At 37.7% G+C, this 26,970-nt stretch overlaps 1 protein-coding gene across 6 annotated transcripts in view; it reads left to right on the forward strand.

Moving 5' to 3' along the window:
• The window catches only part of ARMC9 (armadillo repeat containing 9), a 71,936-nt gene that overhangs the window by 21,158 nt on the left and 23,808 nt on the right, over positions 1 to 26,970 (forward strand). For 5 of the 6 annotated variants that reach the window (XM_065674350.1, XM_065674349.1, XM_065674348.1 and 2 more), the window contains exons 10-20: positions 4,431 to 4,466; positions 11,720 to 11,754; positions 12,962 to 13,073; positions 13,980 to 14,072; positions 15,327 to 15,417; positions 16,256 to 16,379; positions 18,099 to 18,238; positions 19,054 to 19,130; positions 21,125 to 21,199; positions 23,212 to 23,302; positions 24,230 to 24,288. In XM_065674350.1, coding sequence (XP_065530422.1) covers positions 4,431 to 4,466; positions 11,720 to 11,754; positions 12,962 to 13,073; positions 13,980 to 14,072; positions 15,327 to 15,417; positions 16,256 to 16,379; positions 18,099 to 18,238; positions 19,054 to 19,130; positions 21,125 to 21,199; positions 23,212 to 23,302; positions 24,230 to 24,288 — 933 coding nt within the window. The remainder of the gene's footprint in view (positions 1 to 4,430; positions 4,467 to 11,719; positions 11,755 to 12,961; positions 13,074 to 13,979; positions 14,073 to 15,326; positions 15,418 to 16,255; positions 16,380 to 18,098; positions 18,239 to 19,053; positions 19,131 to 21,124; positions 21,200 to 23,211; positions 23,303 to 24,229; positions 24,289 to 26,970) is intronic. The other variant, XM_065674353.1, reaches the window with a different exon arrangement.

The following is a 26,970-nucleotide window of genomic DNA, read 5'->3' on the forward strand; positions in this document are numbered from 1 at the left end:
GATGGACTAAAAACAAAATTCTGACTGTTTGCCACTAGGCTACTAAGGCATCCCGTTACTTTAAGGATTCCAAATACCTCATTATTATACACTTAGATGTTTTTGTTCTATCCGTAAGTGGTTTCAGGTTTTTGCATAAGTTTTGGAATAAAGCTGGAGGCATTGTGACCTGGACTAAGTAGTAGCATGAGCTTGCAGCATCTGTGCTGGATTTGTGTTGGAAGATCTCTTCACTTTTTTACTCGTATCTGATTAGAGACACTAGAGTGTGTTTTTTCCAGCTACTCCATTTAACAAAACTCCTCTGCCATAGAGGCAGTCACTTGTAGAGTTGCAGGGGGAAGAGACTAGTGGGGGGGCAGCTCCTTTGCTTATCCTTACCATTTGGTCACTGTGTAGGCAAGATGAGAGGTTTAAAAAAAAAGGTCAGTGTCTAAAGAGTTTTGGCAGGCATTAAAGATGGTGGTTGGTTGGGGGTTTTCCCCCATTTTGCCTTGAGTTTTCAGGATTTGACTCTGTCTCACTGACATCACCGATGTCAGGACCGGACTCTGAAATAAGCTAGTTTTGGTGGATCGATATCACTAAATAGATGAGCAGAAAAGAAAATCATTAGCAAGGAAGTTACTTTCTGTTGCACTGACATGAAGCCTTAAATTTCTACCACTTTTACTTCGGGAATGAGTGGATGTGCATTGGGATTCTGTGATTATATAGTTTGGAAAGAGGAGGTGCTTGAGTTCACTATACTGGTGCAACTTGGGACAATCCAGGTTCTGAAGCAGGTTCTAAGAGCAGAAAATGTTAAAGCTGCATCATGCTCAGAGATGTTTACTTGAGCTCTACAGTATATTATGTTAGATAGCTGCACTACACTGGTAGTCTTAAGTTATACTGGGAAGGAGCACTGTACCACTGGGAAGGAGCATTGTGCTAGTGCTGTAACCAAAATGAAGTATTGCCCAAGAAAATTAAAGAGTATGCCTTGGATTATATTCTTTGTAGCATTATTTATGTGCAAATTTGATTTTGTTCCCAGTGCATTGTACTCTGTGCTCAATTTTTAATGTCAAGAAAGTAGTATTGTGTAATATAAAGCCTTGAGGTCTCAGACTTTGAAATTACAATAAAGGTAATGTGTATCCCTTAGTAACGTGTGCTGGTTTTGTACAAACATCAGCTTCCTGGTTTGCTGCTCCACGGCTGAAGGCCTGTCCTTTCATACTGGAATAAATTTGTATTGAGGCAATAAATCCCAGAACAAGTCTTTCTTACCAAACTGGCTTTAAGGCCTGTGGCATTGACGTCTTTTAACCAAGAGACTTTCCCTGTGTAATCATACCCACAAAATCTGACTTAGCATGGGCTTCTGGTTTTGGCTGTTGTTTTGTGCTCTCTTGTAAGATGGCTTGGATCTCCTCCTTTTGCAGAGCAACTTCATGCCTCTTGCCAGCTCTCTGACCTCCTGGGTCAGCTTGTGAGCTTGATCTACAATCCATTAACAGGACACATCTGCTGCATGTAGTGACAGAGAGGCTATACTACTGTGTTACAGCTGGGAGATGTTTCCAAGGCTTATCTAAAGACGTGTTTTACCATAAGGCTTTTTTCCTATCTCCAGTTGAATGTTATTACCACCTTCCATCTTTTAATTTGACTTGTGTCGTCCTAAACTGGGAGATTAGAAATCTGAGAGAACTGTTAGAGCAAAAGGTCTGGATCCAAGAATATGAGGTGAGAATACCACCTCTGACAAGCTGAGGAAACATTCATTTAAGGATTTAATCAGATTCCTGACTTTCTAATGTTCATTTAGACAGGGGACTGATATGGGTAATGGTAAATTTGAAAAGAATAGCTTTAAATACAGTGATCTGTCATAGTCCTCTGTATCTTTAATATTCTTGAGGTAACTTAGGGGGTTTGGTTTGTTTCTGTGTGTAATTTGCCTTTATTTCTAACAGTGATTTGTCTGGTGGATAAGAAGCACTGGTTGTAGTTTTTTGATGCCTGCAATGTTATGTTTAATACACATTATGAAGCCAAGAGGATTCTGGATTTTTATCACTGAAGTGTTGTACATTCACTCCCCATCAAAAGTAGCATAGGCTCAAGTCAAATACCCCCAAATAGATTTTCTAACTCAAGTAAGATATACACCTTCCTGGAATTTCTTTGCATTAGGGATAATGTAGTAAGAGTCTCTAAACTTTGAATTAAAGGGAAAACAGGAACTGCTTCTTCAGATGCACAGTTTCTGACAATAGCCAAGATGTGTGTTAACCACTGAAGAATCTTTCTCTGACTAGAAAGCTGTATAGTAGTTTGCATATATTGTTCCTGTGTAATTGAATAAATGCTCATTATGTTGTTACTACTATTCAGTCTGATTATATTTACCTGTAGCCACGATTAAGTACATTAATGTCCCTTGCAAGTTTTAGGTCTTTTTTGGGCACAATTCCTGAAGCTTTGAAGTGCAATCTCTTTTTTTTTTTTTTTTTTTTTTCCTTATGTTCTGTCACTGGACAGAAGCTCTTCTATAAGGTGAAGCTGTCATTTACAAACTGTGAACAAGGAGGAATTTTAAAAATCTTTTAAATGTTCTGGGATAACTGGAGAGGCTGGCATGGTCTCTTTTTTTTTTTTTTGTTTTTTTCTCTTGTGCTCTCTGCTTCTTTTCCTCAAACTTGCTTTTTACTGCAGATGTGAGCATGCCATCAAACTGTAATAGTTGGCAAATATTCTATTTTTCACTTGTGAAAGTGTTTTCTACACCAGGAGGCCACCTGAAACCCAGGAGGAAGGGTAACAAGTTTTCTTGTTTGTTTTTTCTTTTATCTCTCTGAACCATTCAGAGTGGATTCACTGAGTGTCATCTGGATGTGTGCTCTTTCATTTAAAAATAATATACAGTAAACAGCATCTACCCTAAGCAAACTTTTCTTAGGATGAAATGTATCAGTCTTCTCCATCCCTGTCCATGGGAAGAAACAAACCTACCTGTTTATGTAAACAAGGAAAAGTACTTTTTTTTCCTGCTGCTATGGTATATGCTGTCTTTTGCACAAGTTGCATAAATTCCTCATCTCTAAAGGTAAAGTGTTGCCATCAGTAGTGGTTTCCACGAACATTTCTTCTTACTGTTCTCAAATCGTAGAACAGCCCAGGATAGAAGGGACCTTGCAGGTCATCTGGTTTCTTGTAATATTAAAACTTTTCTTTAATGTCATTTTTGTCTTGATGCCTATGTACATTTTCAGTGTCTCAGGTCATGCATGTGTTGAAATGACCTCTCGTCATGAAACTGGTTTCTTCTGCTCACTTATTGGTCTCTATTGATGTTGTTCTTTTTAATCTTAAAATGACTTTGACAAGAACTGTCTATGTGCATCTGTAGCACTGTGAAAGTTAAAATACTGATTAACGTCAGGGAATTCTGAATGTGATTGTGATAGAAAGAATATCAGATTTTAAAAACTGGTTAAAGAATAGAAAGAACTTTGTTTTCTCCTTACAGTAAGGAATAGCAAGTTTCTTATACCTTCTGTATAAAGCTGTATATGTCTATTAAATAGAAACCTGCTCTTCACAGTGTTTGTGTTTATATGCCTCTAAAGTAAGTATTGGCAGGTTTGCACAAAAATATTAAAAGCAGAATAATTAAAGTTGGTCTTATTTCATGGTGTTGAACTGTGCACTTTTATTTAGATACAAAGCTTTCTAAGTTAAATATTTTAGTCTAATTAAAGAGAACATAGCATATTTTGTACTAAACTCCTCAAATCATGAATTACCACAATTTTTTATTTTAGTAACTAAATCTTAGGTTTCCTTCCAGAGACTCTTTTGGAGCCTTTCAGGCTCTTTTTTCTCTCATCCTTGGAGCCTTTCAGGACGAGGAATTGTTAACATTGCTGAAACACCTTAAATTGTCTCAGCTTTCATTATGTACTGGTGAGAAACTCCCAGTCAACACAATTATGGAGAATACTTGCAGCTGCTTGCTCAGAAGCTGAGGTCTTCTGATTGATCTGTTTGTTGGTATCTCTGTCTTAGCTGCGTCAGTGTAGTGAACAATAGAAGTCATATATTCACATAAACGTGTCAGTGCCTTGTATGTAGCTATTCTAGCTGACAGTTATAATGGAATATTGTGCAGACTAGGTATGTTTGTGAGGTGTTGAAAGGGGAACTTATAATGTAAATATATTATCAGAGGGACACTGATTTCAGTCTGAAAACATACAGTTATGTGGGTTGGGAAATGATGCTTATACTTTTCAAAGCTAATAGTTTGTTAATTTTTAGCTAATTTTGAGTTGTTAGATTATTTATTTTAAGAACTGTGTATTTCTTTGTGATTAATTTCTGTTAACTTATTTTTTTTAATCTTCTTTATTTTAATGTGTGCCTGTTTGCCCATAAAGGGATATTACTCTATGAGCCCTTGTGATGACGGATATGTAAGTGTCTATATCTTTATATCCTTTCACATGCCTGCTCAGTCTGTCGCAGTCTGTATTTCTCTTCATTTCACAATGTGTAACAATTTTCTGTGCATTTTAACTTGTCATGATATTAATTGTGTGATTTAAGAAGAGCCAAAAATGTGGAAGGCTTGGAATTTCTGCATGAGTGGAATAGAAGTTGAGTAACGTTACAGCTTCATAATACACATAACACAGCATGTCAACAAAAGAGGAGCTTTGTCTGCAACTTCTACATGAAACGCAGCTGCTTATAGCGTGCGGAAAGCAATTGTTTCTTCCATGTGAACATCTGGGTCTATAGCATATACTGTCTCTGAAATATGCCCAACACTAGCTGATCCCACAACACCTTTGACAATAATAGAGCAAATTGAGTTGTGCTCTTCAGAGATGTATCATGTTTTGCGTGTTTGCATTTTTAATTTCTAAAGTGAAACTTCTGTAGTAAAGATTATGAAATATTTTCATAGAATTAAAATCTATCTTCTTCCATTGAAAACTGGACAAGCGAAATGGGATTCTGTGTACGGCCTATGACTTCTGTAGCCCAGATGGGAATTTGTACTCTGGCAATATTACAAGTACACCATAAGTATCTAATTTTGTCCATAGTCAGTGCATTCTTTGCAAAGAGAGGAAATGAGTCTACTTCTAAGTAATTCAGTATGTAGTCAATTCATAAAGGTGATTGACACCAATTCCGAAAAATGTCAGTGAGAATTCTACTCAAAATAATCTATATTTATATTTTTTATCTCTTTCTTTGGTTAAAATAAGATTTAATCTTTCAAGAAGAGCTACTCTTTTTCAAATTGATTTGTCACCTTGAATTAAGTGATCCCTGTGGGCACACAACTTCCTGCTTAAAACAACATTTATTTCAATAAATGTTTCTAGAATTATTTAATGCAATGGGCTATTCCTTTTTATCTTTATGTAGGGAACACTAACCCCATTCACCTATGTTAAAAATATCACCTGTATCAATCAATCCATTCCATTTGATGATGTGAATGTTCAGAACAGACACCTTTTGCTTGACACTTAGCATTTTGTTCCCTCTCATAATGGTCTGTTTTGAGATACAGAAAAGTTTATTACAGATGAAAATTATTTATTAAATTGTCTTTGCTGAAGAAAAGTTTTTTACTTATACAGGTAGCCTTAGTTAAATGTAACTTTATATGATGTAAAATGTTGTAGCTTAAAGCACAGTTTATAAAGTTTCCGTAAAGCTGACTCTAATTCTGAGGTATTTCTTGAATACAGAGATAGCCTTCAGCCACCCTTCATTGTTTATATGTGGTACTTTATACTTTTTTCTGGCATTTTTTCTTGTCATTACATGATCACATAGTATTATTGTGACTCTTTCTATGTACAGAAATCTGTACATAAATCCATCTTATATGGCAAGTGGGAAATTTTAGTAACAGCATACCCGAAGTGTAAGTAAAAAAATTTAAAAACATTTGCAGATCTGACGAAATAAGTTTGCATAGACCTGCCAGCTTACACAAGCTCAGAGTCTAATCCATCATAGGCTGCATGTAGCAGCCTTGTCGTCATTAGATATAACAAATGAGCTCAGCACAAATTTGTGTTCTAATGATACGTACAAATTTGCTCAGACTCTGGTTTTACTCTTCACATATTCATCATGTATCTTTTATTACTTCTGAATCTGCATTGAATTTACACTGGATTTTTATAGGACATTTTCAGACTGGTAACTGAGGACAGAATCTGGCTTTCAGCTTTATTCAGCATATTATGAATATATACATTAAATAGCAAAGTGGAGTTGATTTGGATACTGGGCTACAGTATTTGATAAAATCAGTTGTAGTTTTGGCTTGCATATGAAATGCATCTGTTTTCTTTTATAAATATTGATTTATTTTTATTCCCTTTGAACTTTTTTGTTTTATTCCACTCTGTTTGTATTCATGTCTCTCTTCATTCAAAAATGAAGGGCTGCCATCTGTGGCTAATCTGCATCATGACAGAATGATTGGACTTAATATGGCACCTGGTTTAGCTTTGGCAAGAACCAACACAAACATAAGCCATACCCCATGATCCTACCACAATGAGCTATGCTTGGGCTATTGTTTTCTTGTGTTTGTCTGTCTTCCTTTCCTTAATATACCTAATTTCTGCATGGGTTTCAATTATGACGAATGATTCTGTCTGAACATGGGCTTTGCATGAGAAGTATTTTGTTCAAGATTAAGTTTGTGAATGCTGGGAGTCATCTGTTGCAGATGTGTCATGTACACTCCATGTTTTTCACACTCTTTCGTTCACTGGCAATTTAAGGAATCCTGTTACTTAAAACGTCAATATTTAGTGTGTTCCAGGAAAGGTAAGATCGGGGAAAAGGCTTGGGAGAAAATGCTGAGGAAATATATTCTTTTTAGTCTAAGAAATCCGGTAGTAAAGAGGAGCCATGTAAACTTGGATGTTTGAGGCATCGTATGGTAGTTGATGTGATGGATGTGCAATAAGGAAGTTGCCTATCAGCAGTGTCTGTGACTGCCTTCAGTCTGTGGGCTTGGATTCATCACCTGGAGATGAAGATCGTAATGTTTCTACTAACCTTATAAGAATATGAAGAATTTACTTTCTATGGAGAGCTTTGGGGGCTATGAATGCACAGTGCTGATGGTTTTACTTTCTCTTACCCAATTGTTTGAATGCAGCTGTTTAAGTCCCAAATTTCCAGCATCCAAATACTTTCCCAAAAGCACAGTACACATAGAGTTTTGCATTACTGCCACAGGAACAAGAAGTTACCAGAATTCAGCGCTTAGATTTGAGAATGAACACCAGGACAGAGAAAAAAAAAACCCAGAGGGCCCAAATAAGCTCTGTTCTGACCACTTCCAGACTTCAATATTAACCTTTTCATCAGTTAAATGTATGCCTTTGTTCCTAAAAATAATTTCGAAGGCTTCATCTTTTTACGTGTATCTGCAACATAGAAGTCCATTTATAAAAGCATATGGCTAAAGTTTTGCGAACTTTGTTTCGTTACTAATTTAGTGATAGGGCAGGGTTTTGTTTCTGAGAATCTCTTGCTTTTGCCTTCTGTGGTAGAGATGTGTGAGAGGGGTGAATATTGGTTCAGCTGGCAGTCCCACCAGAAGTAGTGGGTGTGGAAGTTGGCTTTGGATCGCCTGTATACAAAGATAGTGGTGAAGACAATGACGTTTTCCCACTGGCTTGATTATATATCTTAAATGAGGTGTGCTGGTGTAAGTAAGCCCAAGAGCTGATTTGTAGGACCCAGCTATATATGAGGCGTGGCTTTCCTTTTGTTAAAGCTAATCCACAAGTCAAGAACTAGAACTTAACACAGCTTTTGGGAGTTAGGTTCTATAAAGATACTTAACTCTGTAAATATCCTGAGATTGGGACATCTCAGTTCCATAGCAAAGAGGAGAAACAGAAACAAACAAACAGATACTACCTAGTGAAATGTCAAAGGAGGTGTTGAGGCCAGTGTATTTGCTTTGGTGGGCTGCCTGCTAGTGGAATCCATAATGTGCATTTACTCTTTCATGCTTGTGTGGGGCAAGGCACTTTGTGAGGTGGAGAAGAGCACCCTGCTTAAGGAATAAGACTATCAAACCAAGACAGAATGAAATTTTTGGTTGGGTCTGTATTTTGGTGTTCTAATTAGAAATGTTAATGTGAAGGAAGCAATGAACTTTTCAGCAGAATATGTGTTGTATTACCCAGGCTTAATTTCCACTCACTTCCATAACACAGTGCTTCCTATTGCTGAGACTGCTACTTCCAACTGTCAAATCTGGCAGCATTAAAAATGATGCATGGGGCTCAGTACTGTTACAGCCTTTTGGGGGTATTGGCTCAAGCTCTGAGCTGGAACAGGCACTCCTTGATGCTGCTGCAGGAGGTGGTAAAAGCAGAAAGGAAGGGGTGCAGAGGTGGTGCCAGCCAGACTGGCAGTAGTCTAGTAGCAAGAGCTGAAAAGGTCATGGTATGAAGAGGAGAAAGGCTGACATGGTAGCAGGACTCTGAGGAGTGCCACGTGTCTTCCCTCTTTAAAAACAAGAATAAAAAGAAGAAAAGTTGAGAATTTATGTTGAGAGGTAGCCTGGGTGTTGAATTGAATGATCAGCACTTGGTGGTACTGCGCTTTGATCACTTGTTTGAAAATTAAACTGATGGAAAGTCTTCTCAGACCCATTTAGCAATAGATGGAGGGTGTGTAATGCTGTCCCTCAGCATGCTGCTGCATGGCTGTGTGCTTTACAGGGTGCCTCAGCTGTCTGACCTGAAGTAGTGCAGACCCTGAAATTGTAGCCCTACAAGACACAGGAGATCTGCTGGATTGTGTAACTGCCAAAAAATGCTCAGAGATACAGTTCTCTAGCAATGTTTTACTGCAACTCTTATTCTCATAAAATTCTTAAAATAGAGGTCTAGATAAATTCCAAAACAGGAAAATATTTGAACCAGAGTTGTTACTATACTCTATCAGCTACTGTTAACTTGTTTTGCTGAATCATACTGCCATGATCAAATGTTAAATATGTTGGGTTTCTGTGTGCGGTGGTTGTGCCATAAGCATTTGATTGTTTAATTGCAAAATAGTAATTTTTAGCTTTTGCATACTGCCATTCATTGGTAGACCTCAAATCCCAGCTTCTTGAAGAGATTTATGCCTCTGTTTGCTTTCCAGATGAGAAAAGTTGAGTCCCAAAGATGTGAAATGTCATGTTTCAATTCTGTCTGCAGTCGGTAGCTGGATCAGGCCTAGAAGCAGATCTCCTGAGACCCAAACTGATGTCTCACTCCGTGTGCCATACTAGACGGATACAGATTAGCTACTAATGACTAACTGCAGTCATAAAAATGAAGAAACGAAATCTCTGCCTGTAATGTGATTGCATTCTTCCTGCTTATCAGTGGTGCTGCCCATAGTCAATCAGATTCAGAAATGAAAGTGCAGTGAAAGATAAACTAACCTTGAAAAAATGATCCCATTTCTGTTTTGCCTCATTGAATCTGACGTAATACAAAGTGTTTCCTTGTTGTTTTCCCTGAAACACCAAAAGCCTGAGAGTGCTTCCTTCTCCCTGTGCAGGTTCTAGACTGATAAACTTGGGTCCAATCAGGAAAAAATGCTGGACAAGAAGGCTCTTTCTCTTGGTGGTCCTGCCCTCAGAGCTCTGGCGTAGGGTCTGCCTCACTGTGGTGCCTTTTTGGTGCAGCTAGACCACAGAGCCAAACCATATTAAATGGTTTGCTGTGCTTCATCTGCCAACTTACAAAGTAATTTGGAAATTAATGGGACTTTGTCCTGCCTGATCTGATTATATTTAATCTGAATTTAGAAAAATGTTTTTCTAATTGAAGTTTCTGTAGTTTGAAATTTGTAACATCTTGCAAACTCTTACACTTGCCAAAAAGTTTTATTTGTGTAGAAGGGTGATGCATGTACTAATTATATATCTACTAAATATCTGCCAATTATATATCTTTTAGTTCATTTTAGTTGGAACATGTTTTTCTTTTTAAGGCAGCAAAGAAGTGGTGGGTAAAAAGGACTTTGTTGAGAGGCAGAGAGCTTTTAGATACATCTGTTTACTGTTTACTCTGTGACCTGCCTATTTGTTTTCTCAGTACTGTTCTTTGTCTCACCTTCTCATCTACAAGGGCTCTCTCTTTTGCGTTAATGGACTGTAGTCACTTTCTTCCCATTTCCTTTAAAGAAGAAGGGTGTTGAGGAAGGCAGCAGAAATGATTTGTGATTTCATGGAGCACTCCAGTACAAGATGAAAGGTTTTGACTGGAAAGCAGTTTGTTTAAACAGAAGTTAACTTTTTATATTCATCAAAAAGGCTAAGAAGAATTAATACAAGTAAATAAGGGGAAAGCAGTTTAGGTATGATACTTTGAAAGACATTTCTGTTAAGTAAAATAAACTATGATTTGAGAACTGCTCTCAAGACAGGTTAATTTTGATGTGTATGTCCTGTTGTCTATTGTGTACAAGTAATTCATTGACTTAAGCATAATATGCTTTCCAATGTACGTATAAGCTTGTTTCACATCTAAGAGAGCAGTTCCTTGTGTTATGAAGGATACCCATGAGGTAATGTGTTCAAGAATATGTCAGCTGGTGTAATTCAGTATTCTCTATGGTATTTCATGCTTTTTGTCTCCTAAATCCCTCAGTTTTAAATCTGACAATAGACATCGATTATATAGCTCCCACTGAAAGAGGCTAGGTTAGAAGAGAAGACGAGTTTTAAAGGCACAAGTGGTAATGAGAGATTTTTTAGAAAGTGGGTAGAAACATCAACACAAAGAGATGACACTGAATATTTTGCTAATATGATATGTAGTTGACATCAGAATGCATGACATGAAGCAGTCTTGTGCCAGTATTGCTGCTTCTTGGCTCACCTACAATTAGCTCTAGAAAAAGAATGTTACTGAGTCAGACAATGTTTATATGGAACTTTTATATGGTGTGATATTCTTAAATTTTGGTTTATTCAGCAGTGATACCTGCATTTGCTCTGTGTCACGCTGCATCAGAAAGGAAATATCCAGGCTTACACTGAACTTATCCTAGGCAGAACCACTGAGAAATAGTATGCTATTCCATATTGGTTTTATCCATACTAAAATATATATTTACATATTAATAGTTATCTATGGGGTATATATTAGTAGTAACAGGTACTCTGATAACATTAGTGTTGAAACAAAGAATTATAGCAAATTTGGATGCAGTGATTGGTTCTCCAGTGAAATTAGTGAAACTTTAAGGTATGAACATTTTTTAAGTCAATAAATGTGTTCAACAAGTTCTTCACCTTCCTCAGTTTACTCAGTGGGCTTCAGGTGGTAGTTCCTACTCACTTTTTTCCTATTCCCTTTTTTTTTTTTTTTTAATCCTTCAAGTATAGGTAATTTTTAGAGTCCAGCAGTGAAGATAACATAGCCAGATCATAACAAAAGAGGTATTTACCTGTGAAACACTGTAAGAGAAAGAAAGATAAACACTGAAGTCCTCTCTTTCTTTAGCTGGTTTCTACTTTGCAATGTAAGTGTTTTCTATAAAAAAGAACTTCAGGACCTCAGTGAAAGAATTCTCTGCATGAAGTTCATTAGTAACACTGCTGGTGTGAAATTTGGACTAATCTGTTACTATTTCCTTTTTCTTTCTTTCTCTGATCCAGGCATCCACTATGCTAAGAGCATCTATAGCCCCTGTGTAAGTATTTATTGCTGAGCTTCATTTATATCTATAGAGAAGAGGAGGAGTTGTTTGTAAACTGAAATGCATTGCCAGTTGTCTGCAAATGGGAACCACTCATCCTGTGTGTGCTTCCTCTGATCTCAGTGAACAGTAAATGCAAATATGTGGTCTGTATTCTTCTGTAGAGCAGGTTCAGTAGCATTCTAATTTCAGCAGGATGTTGCTAATCCAGCAAATCTGCCACTGATGTTGCTAATCCAGCAAATCTGCCACTGTGAGTTGGTTGCTGTGTTTTCTTTACTGTTTCTACACATTGCAGTCCTGTTGTTGTAATTGGTTTGCAAATCCACAAATCCAGGAAAAGGGAGAATTGGTAATGTGGATTTTGGGGTACTTCAAGTTTAATTTTTTTGTAACTTAATGCATTTTGACTTATAAGATGGATTAGAGATGGTATATCTGAGCTAAAGGTTTTATTAATTTTTTTATATGCTGTTTTGGTCCTTTTACTGTTTACAAGATAGTTAAAGAGACAGTTACACATGTAACACAAAATTTGGTTTTAGAAGTGGTAGGACAGGAGGCTAGGAGTAAACATTTTTTATTGGTATATAAATACTAAAATTAAAGCATCGACTGGAAGCAGTTTTGTTGAGGGAAACTTCTATTACAGTGTGAAAACTCAAAATAGCAAGATAGTGCTGGTGAATGGAAATTGGTTCTGTGTTAAGATTTATGTTAAGCCAGCATAGTTCAACCTGTAAAAATCTATTCAGCTTCACTCCTTTGCCTTGGAGAAGACACTTCTGTGTGCTTGAGGGTTTAGAGGTGAAGTTGTAGCTGCAGCTTGTTAACTGTGTCTAACTATGCTAACAGCCATAAGTGGCTGCCCTCGTGCCTTTGTGGTCTGCAGAGAGAAGAAAAAAAATTTTGTTGTACTGTTTTGTGCTGCGAAAAAGCTCAGATCATCCATTGTCAGCGTTTAGTGTCTGCAAGTTATGACAGTAAATAAGCTACATGCATGGTGAAAAAGTAAGTCCAAGTTTAAAAAAGTCTGTTCTTCCAAAGTGGTAATGGTAATAAAAGTAACAAAGGTGTAAATATGTGGAAGCTCTTTTCCTGAAGCAGACTTCCTGTTTTGGCTTTTCTCACCTCAGTAACATCAGCTGTACTGAATAAGGAGAGAGAGTTTTGATGAATGTCTTTCTCTGTTGCATTGTAGGAAGATGCAAGATGTGCCTTTATTGCCCTCTTTGGATTATGAGAAGGTGAAGAAAGATTTGATTACAGGGAATGATCGTCTCAAGGCCTTCTTACTGCAGGCTCTGCGCTGGGTAAGGGAGAAGGCTTCTGTAGAAAAGAAATAGGTCCTTTCTGTAGGAATCCAGAATTAAAATCTGTTTTGCAAGCAAGATGATTGTCATCATAGGCAACTTGTCTCTTTGTCAGTGAAGCTTGCTAAGGTTCTTGAGATGATGAAAACCCAGGCAGTAGGTATCTATTTGTAACTGTGTCATCCTCATCCAAGGAAAGCCAGATAGGAATTTCTGGGATCTTCAGTGAAAGTAATTTCTGATGTGTTTTCAAAGAAATTTTTGTTGGTTTAGGCAGCCGCTTTTTAACATGTATTGCCCTGGTTTAGGTTTATATAAATATTGCTATATCTAAGAAATACTTGACTCTAATCACCAGTTTTCCTTTATAATCCAGATATTCTACAAGATCCTGCCTTTTGGTTGACTTGGATCATGTAATGATGTTTCAGTAAAAAAAAAGGGTGAGAACAGGAAGTTACATTTTCCTGCTGAAAAGGAAGCTCATGGGTTCAAAATGACAGACTGCAGTAGAGGAATTGTGATCAAGTTTCAGTGTTCATTTTCACTAAAAAAACATCCACTGGGTCTAGAGCAATGATTCTTCTTCTGCAGTACTCTGTCTCGTGTTTTAGAAAAGCACCACATCTGTAGCTGCTAGAGGGGCATTTTAACTTTATGGGAAGTAATGCTGTATCCTTCCTGTCACAGTGGTGACAGCTCCCACATAACAGGTTTTTAATGGATCACTTAACCGAGGTCAGGTCAGTTCATCTCTTTGTCTCTTAGATCATTGAGGTTGAATTCCTTCTCCCCATGAGAAGAGGTTTCTCAGGTGTGGGCTATCATCACGTTTAAAATCTTCAGTGGTCATCATTCATGTTACCATTTATTTGACTGGCTTATTTATGTTGTTATTTATTTTAGCGCTTGACAAAATCATATCCTGGAGAGCAGAGGGACACTGTCTTGCAAGCCTACATCAGTAATGACCTCCTAGATTGCCACAGCAACTGTCAGGTCAGCTGGAAAGGGTTTTCTTCCAACTCCTGTATGATACTGCTCATTTGTTTCTATAAACTGAATAGAAAACAAAACCAGGAAGGGGATTAAAAAAAGTGCCAAAATCATGTGATACATTTAACTTCAACATCTTAGCTTTTAAATGTTGATGGACAAAGCTTTGCATTACAAGAGCTCTCAATGTAGATATAGTTCTTGCAGACAAGCAGAAGTTTGTTACCTTTCCTGCTGCTTAAAGTCTGTGGGTTGAGCAGATGCCTACCCAGGTCCTTATTTAGGAGTTAGCTCTTGCTTATCAGATGTTATGTCTATTTCTGAGTGATTAGGTATTGTTAGATAATACACTCAATCCATTTCAGTGATCTAGGATAAGAACTAAATTAGGACTTCAGTCTCAATACCTCTATAGAATATCTGATTATGCACTTGTAATAACATGTTCAGCAGTATTTCCATGAATTTAGAATGGATTGTTACCTTTCTTTAGAAAGGGGAATTGCTAGCCTGTTGATTCTGAAAGGTTGTTTCAGTCATTGATAAACCAATGCTATTACTAACAAAAGTGTGACTTTTTTTCTCTTGTAATAGTGAATTTTGTGCAAGGTTGAATTCTTCAGTTGTTGGAAGCAGTGGGCCTGCTTGTTATGTTGTAGCCTCCATTGTCATTGCAGCACTTTTACTGTTACTTGAAGGATTATTTAATTAATGATCTGGTTTTCTCCCTGTGAATTTCTATAAGAGGGGAGTTATGTGTAAGTAATGCCTGAAGTAAAACAGATTATAAATAGCTTGCAATGTGGTATTCTTGGTAAGTTACTGAGCTGCTTTCCCACACTTTTAGTAGTCAAACAAAAGCATTCAGGTAACATTACTGAATTTACATTCATCTGTAGAATTAGGAGTTTGTTGATCTTTCTTGTCACTGACTAAATACTCATTTTAGATATCAGCTTTAACTGATAACAGTGTTGGTTCATTTTAATTCCCTCCCTACACCTCAATGGTGTTTTAACCAGATTGAACTGAGGAGCTACAATTTTCTTATTTCTTCATTTTTCATCTTTCCCTCAGCCTCTATCAATAAAAAAGGTAACTGGGAAATTTTAAATCATATTGAAAGTATTTAGGATATCAATATGTATACAAAGATTGTTGTGAAAATTTAATGCAACTTAAAACTTTGAAGACTTGCTTTGGGTTTTTTCCTCCTTCGGTGATTTTTTTTTTATTAATGCTTGTTTCTTTTTTCAGAGAAGCGTCCTCAAATTATTACATTCTACAAGTGTGGTAGTCAGGCAGTATATGGCAAGGCTCATCAATGCTTTTGCTTCACTGTCAGAAGGTAAAGATTTGCTTAAAAAAATCATATAATGCTGGCTTATAGATACTTCACAAGTGTGTGTCACTGCACATGGAAATATAGAGCCTTATTTGCACCATTTTTCTAGGGATTCACTGTCTTTTGTTACATGCAGTTTTTCAGTATCTGGAAAGTTTTAATTTTGACACTGTATGTTCAGCATTTCTGACTTCTTTAGATGATTTGTGGTCTATGTGGGAACTTACCCAGGGGCTGCTTTTGATACAGTCCTCAGTCTCTTCATGAGAGTTAAAGAAAAAAGAATATATAATTCCCCATTAATTAAAGGTCCTGTAGGGAGATCTGCTACCAGGCTGTGTACCAATAGTGCAGCTGCTCTTTCATCTTCCTGGTCTTCACCTGAATAAACTTTGTGCATCACTGCTGTTTGGTTGCATACATATGTAGCTTCATATCTCTGCCTGATGCAAATTAGCCTGAGATTTGGTGCTACTTAAGGAGCTGACTATTGCTAGGAAACTGAAATGCCATTTCAGTCAATACCAGGAGGGCACCTAGTTTCCTGAGCAATTTGGACATATCTGTTCTTTTCCAAGTGTGTACGAAAACTGTGATATAACAGAAAGCATGCACGGAAGGAAGAGCAGTGGATTCAGTGCGAGCTTCTGATGCTCCAAGTACCTAGATTAAATGCAACTGCTCTGCTAGACAACTCATTTGTGAAGGTTTGTTTGGGTCTTGGCACAAGATTGTGGTTTGTCAAGAAGAAACTGAGGTCAATATGCTTACTTTTCCAAGGAGAAGGATCTTTTCTGTCATAAGCTGATAGCATCTGTTCTTTCATCGCTTTTTGCACCAGGTCGTGTCTACCTTTCTCAGAACCCAACGTTGCTGCAAATGCTGGAGGAGAGACTGAAAGCTGAAGACAAGGACTCTCTTACATGGGAGAATGTTCTTGGGGCTCTGCAGAAATTCAGCCTCAGGTGATGAAAGTGCAGCACACAGTGGTGACAGCTGGAGAGGAAATACAGGCTAGCTATGCTCTGTTCAGGGAGGAAAGAAGAGCACTTGATTTTTCTTATAACAATCATCAGAACCTCTGGTGACTGTTGAAAACAGAGTCATTTAGTAGGGAGAACATAATTTTGCTGACTGAATTAACCTTGACTTCCTGTCAAGACTCAAGTAAATGTACATCTCCTGCCATAGCCTTGTGTGCTTTATGTGTATTCCTTAACTGAGCAAAGTGAGAATCTTAATGTAGAATGTTCTGAAGATTCTACATAGAAAAAAAGAGTTGCATTACATTCCAAAGCATAAGGTTTTCATTATTCTTTCTGCAAACATTTTTCAGGGATTTCATCTTCATCCTGTTGATCCTCTTTCCTGGAGCTGTCTATGCATGGGCTGTCTTTTTTCTTATTTTTGCATTAGAAGCCTGACTTAAATGCCCATCTTAAAATAAATGTCACACAAAAGCAGTCAAGGGCATGATGTTGCTGTCATTTATGAAATAAATACGATCTAGAAACTCTGTTTTCACAATACTTAGGAGGAATATTCAGCCCTGAATAGTTAACTAAATGTAAGGAGGTAGATGGATGTGCATAGTTTTTGTTATTTTCATTCATGTTTTGTCTAAATTAAGACTGTGTTGGGTTTGGGAGGGGTTGAGGTGTTTGTTTGTTTGTTTGTGCTTGTTGAAGAATGAGGGCTGCTTTTGGCCTCACATTGAACTTGTGTAGATGAAGCACATTTATCTGTGCTGTGGCTAATATTCTGCACTGCTTCCTGACATGATACCTTATACATCTTTGTAATAAAACAGAATAAATCTTCATATCCAACTGCTCGAAATCCTAAACCAGTCTTGGAGAAAATTGTTTTTTCTGTTAAAGCAGTTGTCAATAGTACAAGTTAGTTGAATTTTGGTGCCTAGGCGCTAAGCTACTGAAAATCGCAAGTTTTTTACTTTTTAAAAAATAACAGTTAATCTTTTAATTTTACAGAAGATTCATTCCAGATACTTGCCCCTTATAATCCTCTGGACTTGCTCCAACAGCTTCATGTCCTTCTTATGTTGGGGAAACCCACCTCCTTTGACCTGCAGGTCATGCTCCTTTTGATGCAGTCAGGAGTTGAAAGAATTTGTGATTTAAGTATCTTTAGAGAAAAAAGCAAATAGATTTAAGCAACAAAATCTCATTTTTCAAATCAACGGTATAAAAATGCTGTAGTGCTATGGTTAGCTATAGCAGAAGCAGTAATTAATTTGTTTTATGGGTCTGTTGTGTACAACTGACTTCTTTTTTTTACCAATTTTAAGACAATTGAAAATGCAATTTTAGGACTTAGAAGCCTTATGAAACAATGTAGAAACTGACCTTAGCAGTTAGCACATTTAAAAAAGCGAAACACAAAAAACTGCACCCACACAATAAGGTGTTTTAGTCCTCTATACTTATGGGAATCTGTATGTTCAATTTGTTTAGGCTTTGTTAATTCCTTAGTTTAACGAGTCTACCAAAGTGGGTAGCTGTGGGTTGGTTTTTTTCTTTGTTGGCAGGCTAGTGTATGGCAGGTAGATGAAGTAGAGTTTTAATGTGCTTATATTAGCTATAAATGTATTTGAAAGCTATTTATGTTGTAGTCTGATTTTTGTGGGTTTTGTTTGTTGTTTTGTTTCGGTTTTTTAATCCTAGGCGTGCACTGCAGTCAGCAATGATCAAAGATGGGCTCATTTTCTGGCTGGTTGATGTTCTCACGGATACAGATTGCCTGTCTGATTACACCCTGGCGTATTCTGTTGCCTTGCTCATGAATCTTTGTCTGCGGAGTGCAGGTGTCTTACCTTTTGAATTACAAGCTAATTCCAAGCAATGGAAAGGAAGGTTTTGAATCTGTGTTTATGATGTACCTGGTTTCTTTCAAGTGACTATAATTAGTTGCAAGGATTCACATGACCAGAGATATTTGAATGTTATAACCAATGCTTTGAGGCAGATCTTTTTCCAAGAATCCCAGACTATGGAGAGCAGCTTCACCAAAATCTGAAAAATTAAGAACTTGACTAATCACCAGAAACCTCTAAGATTCGATTCTTGTGTTTTATTCATATGTTAGCCATTTCTATATTCCAGGCACACTTTTCGAAGAACATTTTATACTTGTGTAAGATATGTGTGTGTCAGAATGAAAGTCAGAACTGAGTTGATAAGCAATGGCAAGAAGCTTAAGCTTCACCTTGTAGACTGAAATACTTGCATGCTTCACTTCTACAACACAGAGATTCCCCCTATGAAAATAAGGTCCTGCCTATGTCCAAGAGACTTAAAAGGAGCTTAAAGTAAGTTTTCTTTTATAAAAGAAAGTAATTTAAGGGTAAAAAATTAACTGCTTGCCATAAGCAAAAATAATGCCTCTGTTAAAATCTTTTAAATCCCTTTGTGTTGCTTCCTGACCAGGGTTACAAATGTATAAATCCAGAGGAACTCCACTGATTTCACCTCAGTTGTGCTGAGCAGCATTTGGCAGGAACAAGGAATAGTATTGCTATATGTAAATTATACTTAGTACTGATTTTAAAAAGTAGGAAAGGAGTTTGGTCTGATGTCTTATATATATTTTTTCAAGTGTATTTGTTTTCTCACTTTGCAGGGAAGAATATGTGTGCAGGGATTGCAAACCATGTGCTCAGAGTTCTCTCTGATCTTCTTGGCCATGAGAATCATGAGGTATTTGTATGACTACGTTTGGGTTAATGAAAAGGTGGAAAGAAAAATTAAGGAAGAAATGCAAGAAAGTAAATTGGTTTTGCTTCCCTTGTCAGACCCTCATGTAATTAAGTTGCGTGAAATTTTCCTGAAATTCACAATTATGTGAATTTTATTTCACTGGGTACTGGTCTTTCTAGACGTAATTATGCTTTCCTTTAACAAATGTTGGCAGCTAAGAATGATTCTTTTAGATGCATAGTTAACATGCAATCCATGTGCCTTCTTGATCACAGTTTCTGGTGCTGTTTACATGTTGTCTCACACCAATCATCTCAAGCTTAACTAGTTGACGTGATGAACAGTGTGTGGTGCAAGCCCATTATGCAAAACATCAGGTGCAAAGAAGCAAATTTTTTAGTAGTTTTAAGGAATATTATAAGATGGTACACGTGCGACATTCAAGCCCTAATACATTTTTATCTACCACTTCATTTAACCTGCTACTTAACTCCTTTGAGGTTTCTTTTCTGTCTCCAGACACACTTGCATCTTAGATGCTAAATTAAACTACCAGGAAAAAAATGAAACAGATCACTTATTTCTACCTAACACTTTTCAGCACATCACTATGATATCTGCTGTCTGCTATATAAAGCATTGCTTCAGCTGTCTCTGCAGAGGGGCACTGCTTTAACCATGGAGTAAAATTCAGGGCAGGAGAAAATGCAGGCAAATATTGTATGAAGATGAAATCAGGGAGGCAGTATTTTAATCAGGGTATTCTATGATGAATGTGCAAGGTATCTGGGGACTTGAATAAAAATAATGTAAACTTAGGTGTCTTATGTTTATAACACAATGATTGTATCGTCAGGTTTTTTATTTCCAAAATAGAGAATGAATTACAGTCAAGTGTTTAGTCCATGTTCTATGAAATCATTAGCTGATGTAGACCAGTTCTTTACTAGCACTGTTTTGAACGAGATGAAACTTGGCATACCCTTATTGGACTCTTCCACTAGCTTTGTTTTTATGACTGATGAAAGTTTAATACAATGCATACTAACGCACAATAACATCCCAGTCTCTAGACTGAAGTACTTGGAAAAAGTTACCGTACTGTTGAAGTCTGTGCCTTAGAATGACCTTGAAATTTCTCTCAGAGGGTACATTCTGACAACCTAGTTTGCAGCAGCACAGCTGATAGAAGCTTTGTTATCAAAGTCAAGGGTACAAGGCTGTCCGGAGAGCTTCCTGAGAAGTTGTGGAATCCCTGTGTAAATCCCAGTCCCCTATCTTTCCTTGCTTCCCCTGCTCCCAGCCTAGCTTATTCTTTGTTTCCCAAGGATGTAGACAGAGGGTGACTGGAAATGTTAGTGCTCCAAAAGTAACTGTCCAATACAAAAGATCACATAAATGCTGATAAAGCTGGTTTGCCGGATCTGGTGGCTTTAATACAGAGTTTTATATAATACAGAGCTTTCATACTGGCTCTTTTTCTGCCTCTACTGAGGGACAGTATACAGGCAGCAGAGTGAGAGGATGTTTGAACCTGTTACAGCTTTTATTCTGCCTAAGGCTACGATGCTTGAAGACTGTTTTGAGTTCATGCTGACAGTCTTGCCCCTGTTCTTTGTCCTCTCTTTTTTTGTACTGCCACTAGTGTTTGTCAGAAACTAACCTTCTTCTCCGTTTCTTTTTTTTTTTTTTTTTTTCATTTTTTCATTTTTTCTATTTTTGTTTTTGTAAGGCTAGGTCAGTTTACAGGAATACAGCTTCAGAAGGGGTGTGGAGGAAATCAGCAAGCAGCAGTACTGATTTAAATCAAATATATGACAGTATATTTACATCCTAAAAGTTCACCGCTTCCCACGTGGGAATTTTTGCAAGTGCAGGCTAGCCTGATTATGTTCTTTGAACGTAGTTCTGCACTTCTCTCTTAAATTTTGGTTATAGACAACTGGGGTGAATGTAAGAGTTTTTCTTATGGTACGATTATTTCTTCCTCTTAGATACAACCATATGTGAATGGAGCACTCTATAGCATTCTTGCCATCCCTTCTGTCCGAGAAGAAGCCAGAGCAATGGTAAGAAGTGCTGCTTTGCATAGCACAAACATCAACACGTGTGCCAGATGGCATGTATACAGGTACCTGTTGCGCAGTGTGCAGCAGGGTTGTGAGGTAGGAGCCATGGTATTTTGAGAAGGGAATCCCCAAGAGGCTTTCCACTTGTCATACCTAGTATTCAGGCAGGTATGAATGTAGGTCACAAACACTTCTGCTATATTTGCTGGTCTTTTCCCCAGAAGTGGAGCCCCAACAGTGTGAAGGATTCTGCCTGAATTATAAATTAAAGGTGTTATTTTCAGAATAGTCTTGTCCATCCAGCATTTCATAGACTGGCTTAGGAGATGCTTTCATGTGACGTGCTATTTCTTAGAATCATAGAATAGTTAGGGTTGGAAAGGATCTCAAGATCACCTAGTTCCAACCCCTCTGCCATGGGCAGGGACACCTCACACTAAACCATCCCACCCAAGGCTTCATCCAACCTGGCCTTGAACACTGCCAGGGATGGAGCACTCACAACCTCCCTGGGCAACCGATTCCAGTGTCTCACCACCCTAACAGGAAAGAATTTCCTCCTTATATCCAATCTAAACTTCCCCTCTTTAAGTTTTAACCCGTTTCCCCTTGTCCTGTCACTACAGTCCCTGACAAAGAGTCCCTCCCCAGCATCCCTATAGGCCCCCTTCAGGTACTGGAAGGCTGCTATTAGGTCCCCACATAGCCTTCTCTTCTCCAGGCTGAACAGCCCCAACTTCCTCAGCCTATCTTCATACGGGTGGTGCTCCAGTCCCCTGATCATCCTCGTGGCCCTCCTCTGGACTTGTTCCAACAGTTCCATGTCCTTTTTATGTTGAGGACACCAGAACTGCACACAATACTCCAGGTGAGGTCTCACAAGAGCAGAGTAGAGGGGCAGGATCAGCTCCTTCGACCTGCTGGTCACGCTCCTTTTGATGCAGCCCAGGATATGGTTGGCTTTCTGGGCTGCGAGCGCACACTGCCGGCTCATGTTCATTTTCTCATTGACCAGCACCCCCAAGTCCTTCTCCACAGGGCCGCTCTGAATCTCTTCTATGCCCAATCTGTAGCTGTGCCTGGGATTGCTCCGACCCAGGTGTAGGACCTTGCACTTGTCGTGGTTGAACTTCATAAGGTTGGCATCAGCCCACCTCACAAGCGTGTCAAGGTCCCTCTGGATGGCATCTCTTCCCTCCAGCATATCAACCGGACCACACAGCTTGGTGTCATCGGCAAACTTGCTGAGGGCGCACTCAATCCCACTGTCCATGTTATTTAACTCATTCTGCACCAGCAAATAATCACTAAGAGGATGAGTTCCTCTTGCTGCTTTTCTTTCTGCCTGGTAATAGACGTAGTTAGATGGTGAAGGCGGCAGGAGGGAGGTTTAAGCAAAACTGGGAACTTGTCTCCTGTGAAAGTTAATCTAATGGTAATGAATGTGTTTCAATTTCTGGATTTAAGGAAGCTGTTCTTGGGATAGCAGTGTATATTTTTATCTTAAGAACTAACCTAGGGAGCTATGCAAACATAATTGTTGTCAGATGTGTTACCTCACAGAGCATAGAGGGTTGGAAGTCATCTTAAATGATTAAAGATGGAACATAAAAACCTGTAAACGGCCATAAAGGAGAAACTGAATTTAAGAGAAGGTCAAAGTTTGTCCTGCTTTTTGCTTTCCTTCTCTGAACCTTGCACTATTGTCTCTGTGAGTGCAAATTTTATGTTGACTACTGTGTACTGAGTTCAGAAGTCAGAAGCAGCAGATCTATTGGAAAAAAGTTTGCTGTTCATTGTGGGTACTTCTGCCGTTAAACCTAGATGCAAGCCAGAGAGCATATTTCTTTGGGAAGCGTGTGGACAAAATGGAGAGCTTAGATCTGGACATATTGATTTGTTTCACACTGCCTCTGTTTTTCTCAAGAAAAAAAGAAACGTTTTAGCTAACAAAACACTCTCACTGTGATCACATGAAATGCTAAACTAGCAATGTTTTCCGCTATATCCAGGGAATGGAAGAAATTCTGCGCTACTTTGTCAAGGAAGGAAATGCAGAGATGATCCGACAAACTGAATTTATTATCAAGCAGCTGAATTCAGGTCAGAAGAACAGATCTGAGCTGTAAATCTTTCACAAAAGCCATAAGAAAGCTCATGTTTTTACTTGGCATTGAAACTCTCAAAGAATAATGATAGTGTGATGGTCTGAGAGAGGGTGAATAGTGAATGTCAGGATTTGAATGTCAGATATATTTTAAAATATCCTTTTGTACTACAATTATAAAGAAGAAATAAAAGGATGAGTAAATCACATTCCGAAGCTTTGGGACTCTAAATAGAATGACCTTGACTGTTTTCTTGCCAGTGGCCTCACAGTAATGAGAGACTGCTGTCAACTGCAAAAATAAACAGGTGATACAATTTCTTCTTGAAAGTGCTTGTTAAGCACTGTATTGCCTCTGTACATGAAGTTGTTCATGAAGGTTATAGAATTGCTCCTCTTCTACCTGTGAATGCTATTTTTAAAAGGTTTTGTCTGATCGGTGAGTGAAAGTTGAGTGTACAGATTTCCAGTGTAAGCCTGGCTGCTTTTTTCTAAGGAAATGACTTATTCCGAAAGTTACGAGGTAGTCTATGCAAGTACTATCTTTTTATGTCTAAAAGCAGTATAATACTGAAGAATTTGTAGTGAGAAGTGGAGTCTTTTATTAAAAATTTGTTGAGAAATAGACACACACTTTCATTCATGCCTTGTCGGTAAGTGCACTGAGACGCCATAGTGGGATTTGTGAGGAAAGAGCTATTCCACAGTGTTTCTGTTTCTGCCATTTTCCCACATATGAATTGATTTCAGTGATTTCTAGAATGCTTTATAGCAGCAAATAATTTCAATAGTTGTCTTGAATAGAACAGGATATCTATATAAGAAGCAAGATGAATCTTACCCTTTGAAAAGAGGGGTAATAACTAGAGATTCTGTTAAGTTGTACATGTACTCTTAAAACATTTTGTTTTGCTTCTTTCTAGAAGAGCCATTAAATGATGGTATTGTGTCTGATGATGAAGAGGAAGAGAACAATAAGGAAGTAAGTATAAAGTCTTTGGCACCTTTTAGGAAAATCCGTAGCCTTCTAAACAAAAAATATTTGCGTCAGTAAATAAGACTTTTTTTATTTTGGTGGGGTTTGATTTTGTTTTTTACTTTTATTTAATTATTCTTGCATTAACAAGAAAATTGCATCTGTTTCCATTATCTTTTCTTCATGAAGCCCTCTTTTATTTTGGCAAATCACCTGTTGATAACTGAATAACTAAAAGATTATAGCATGAAATAAGTAAAGAGATGAGTTACTGCAGCAGTAGAAATCTTGCTTTCAAGTACACCCATTTCAGCAATTAAAAAGAAAGGAAGCAAATGAACCAGTATATTATGGAAATAGTTTATAAGCAGGTTGTCACTGCTTTTAAAGGTATCATAATCCATTTGGGGTGTGATGACTTCCTTTGCTGTTTAGAAACTTTGAAATATATTTAAAAAATTGTCTATATGTAATGGAGAAGAGTAATTACAAATTAAAAAATAAGTCCCATAAGAAAATAAAATTTTAAAAATTGAGAAAGCAAGCATGAGGAACTAGCTAGTAACAAATATAAACTGGTTAGCTGCCTATTTCCCACTCTGCTAATAAGTGCGTTTTATACCAATACTGCAGCATTTTTTAAGAAGCTGTCTTTGTAGAGTGATGGGTTCCCAGGTGTAGACAGCACAGCATATTCGATCATCTGAATTAACAAGCAAAGCGAGGTGTAAATTACTTAAACCCAGTCTTCACTGGTGATGTTGGCCATTGCTACATTACCTATGTGCATGGAGGGGCAGGGAGGGGGTAGAAAATATGCTGTATAGGCAGTTACCATGGGAGTTTTAACTGAAAGAAGTCTACCACATACCATTTTTCTTTTATTGGAAAGTCCTATATGAGAAGTTTGAAAGAAGAGCTATATGTCCTTGGAGCAGTGTTTGAACATAGGCAGGTGTATAGGTGCACATGTATGTGTATCTATACATATCATGTATTTGCCCTGAAGAAGTCAATGACATTGAGAGTTAATGATCACTGCAAAAGCTTCTTGTATTAGAAATATTTACTGAAAAACAAGTTTTTAGACAAAATGGAAGGTTTTGTCCCGAACCAGCAAAGAATAAGAGACATCAAACTTACCAAGTTGGTTGCATCCACATTGTACTAGCTTGTTGCACCTGAACACAGATGCTAGTGAACAGTGACAACCACGCTACAGTCTAAAACTTGACTGTTACTACAGAGGACTGAATGCATTTTCAAGTGCGTGTTGAGCCTTTTGTTTAGAAACCAGAGAAAAATATGAATATCCCAATTGTAATAGGTGTGGTGTGCTCTCAGCTGCCATGGGGTGCAGCACCTTGTAGGATCTAGCCTTTGCCTAGCAGCGTCCTGGGAAGTTTTGCACTGTTTACATTATTTACCCAGTTTCTGTGTTGTGGCACAATAGGTGGTGAACACGTGAACTAATTATAAGTACCCTTGTGACTGCCTAAATTTAGAGCTATGTGGAAATTCTTAAGTTTGAAACTACAAGGAAGTTTTTTTAAACAATTGTTCCAGGGAGGTACATTAAACAGTTTTGGTTGCGTTTTATTTTTTCCTAATAGGATTAGATTAGTGTACTTGTTCCACCTCCTGCAGTCCTGTAGTGAGTTTTCAGTACTCTTTTCCACTCGTCACACCCAAAATCAATGCTTGATATGCAAGATGGGCTTTCTGGGGATTAATAATTGTTACTTAACCTTGTTTAATATGCTACTTAACACCCTTTAACTCATGCTCCAAGGGTTGAAGCGTCTTAGGTGTGTCATGAGAATCCAAGGTGGTGATATTTTCACTTGTACTATAGTATACTTTTTTGAAGCATACAGTGTTCTGTTGGCAAAGCCCATAGATAAGGAGCTCCTTTGTGAAAGGTGAGACATTAAATTGTGTGATAGTGTTGGACACTTTCATTAATTTGCCTGCTCTTGGGAATTAAAGGAAGGTGAATTCTCCTATTCAGTCATACCACCTGCACAAGTTGCTGCTGCTCCCAATCCCAGCCAAGGCTCTAGATCATATCATTTTGGAATTTGTTTTTACCACTAAACCATTATGTGATTAAAATGAAGTTCTGTAGCTTCTTGTTACTTGACTCAAATTTTGAAACAGAGAAGTGTCTGATTCCAGTTTTCATTAGCTTTGCCACTGTAAGAAAAAGTCTCATTAAGCCAATTTTAAAATTGTTTCCAGCGTAACATTAATTCTGGCACATTATAAATCCTTACTGCTGCTGGGAACTGTCATTCCGTTCTGCTGCAAGGATGCCTGGTTTCTTAGTTCCTCAGCTTAGAAAATATAATTTACAAAATGACAGCAAAATACATAATGTTACTTCATTAAATAAGCAAGGATTTGTTGACTTACTGCCTCTAGGCTTGGAGCCCTTTTGTATTTTGGAAATGCAGTGAGTTTACTGTTTGATGGGGTTCTGTGATAACATCTGATGTGAGCTGGCAACAAAGGAAAATGTTTTGGAAAACATTATCAAAAGTCTTGCCTTTATGTAACTTTTAAACTACTACAGACTGAATGTATTTCAGAATGTGGCCATATATTACCAATTTAGTGACATGCAATTAGACTGCTTACTGATACTATGATTTGTTGCTTATCCACTCAGTACCAGTATTTGTACCT

The sequence above is a fragment of the Lathamus discolor genome, chromosome 3 (genome assembly GCF_037157495.1).
Source record: "Lathamus discolor isolate bLatDis1 chromosome 3, bLatDis1.hap1, whole genome shotgun sequence".
NCBI lineage: Eukaryota > Metazoa > Chordata > Aves > Psittaciformes > Psittacidae > Lathamus > Lathamus discolor.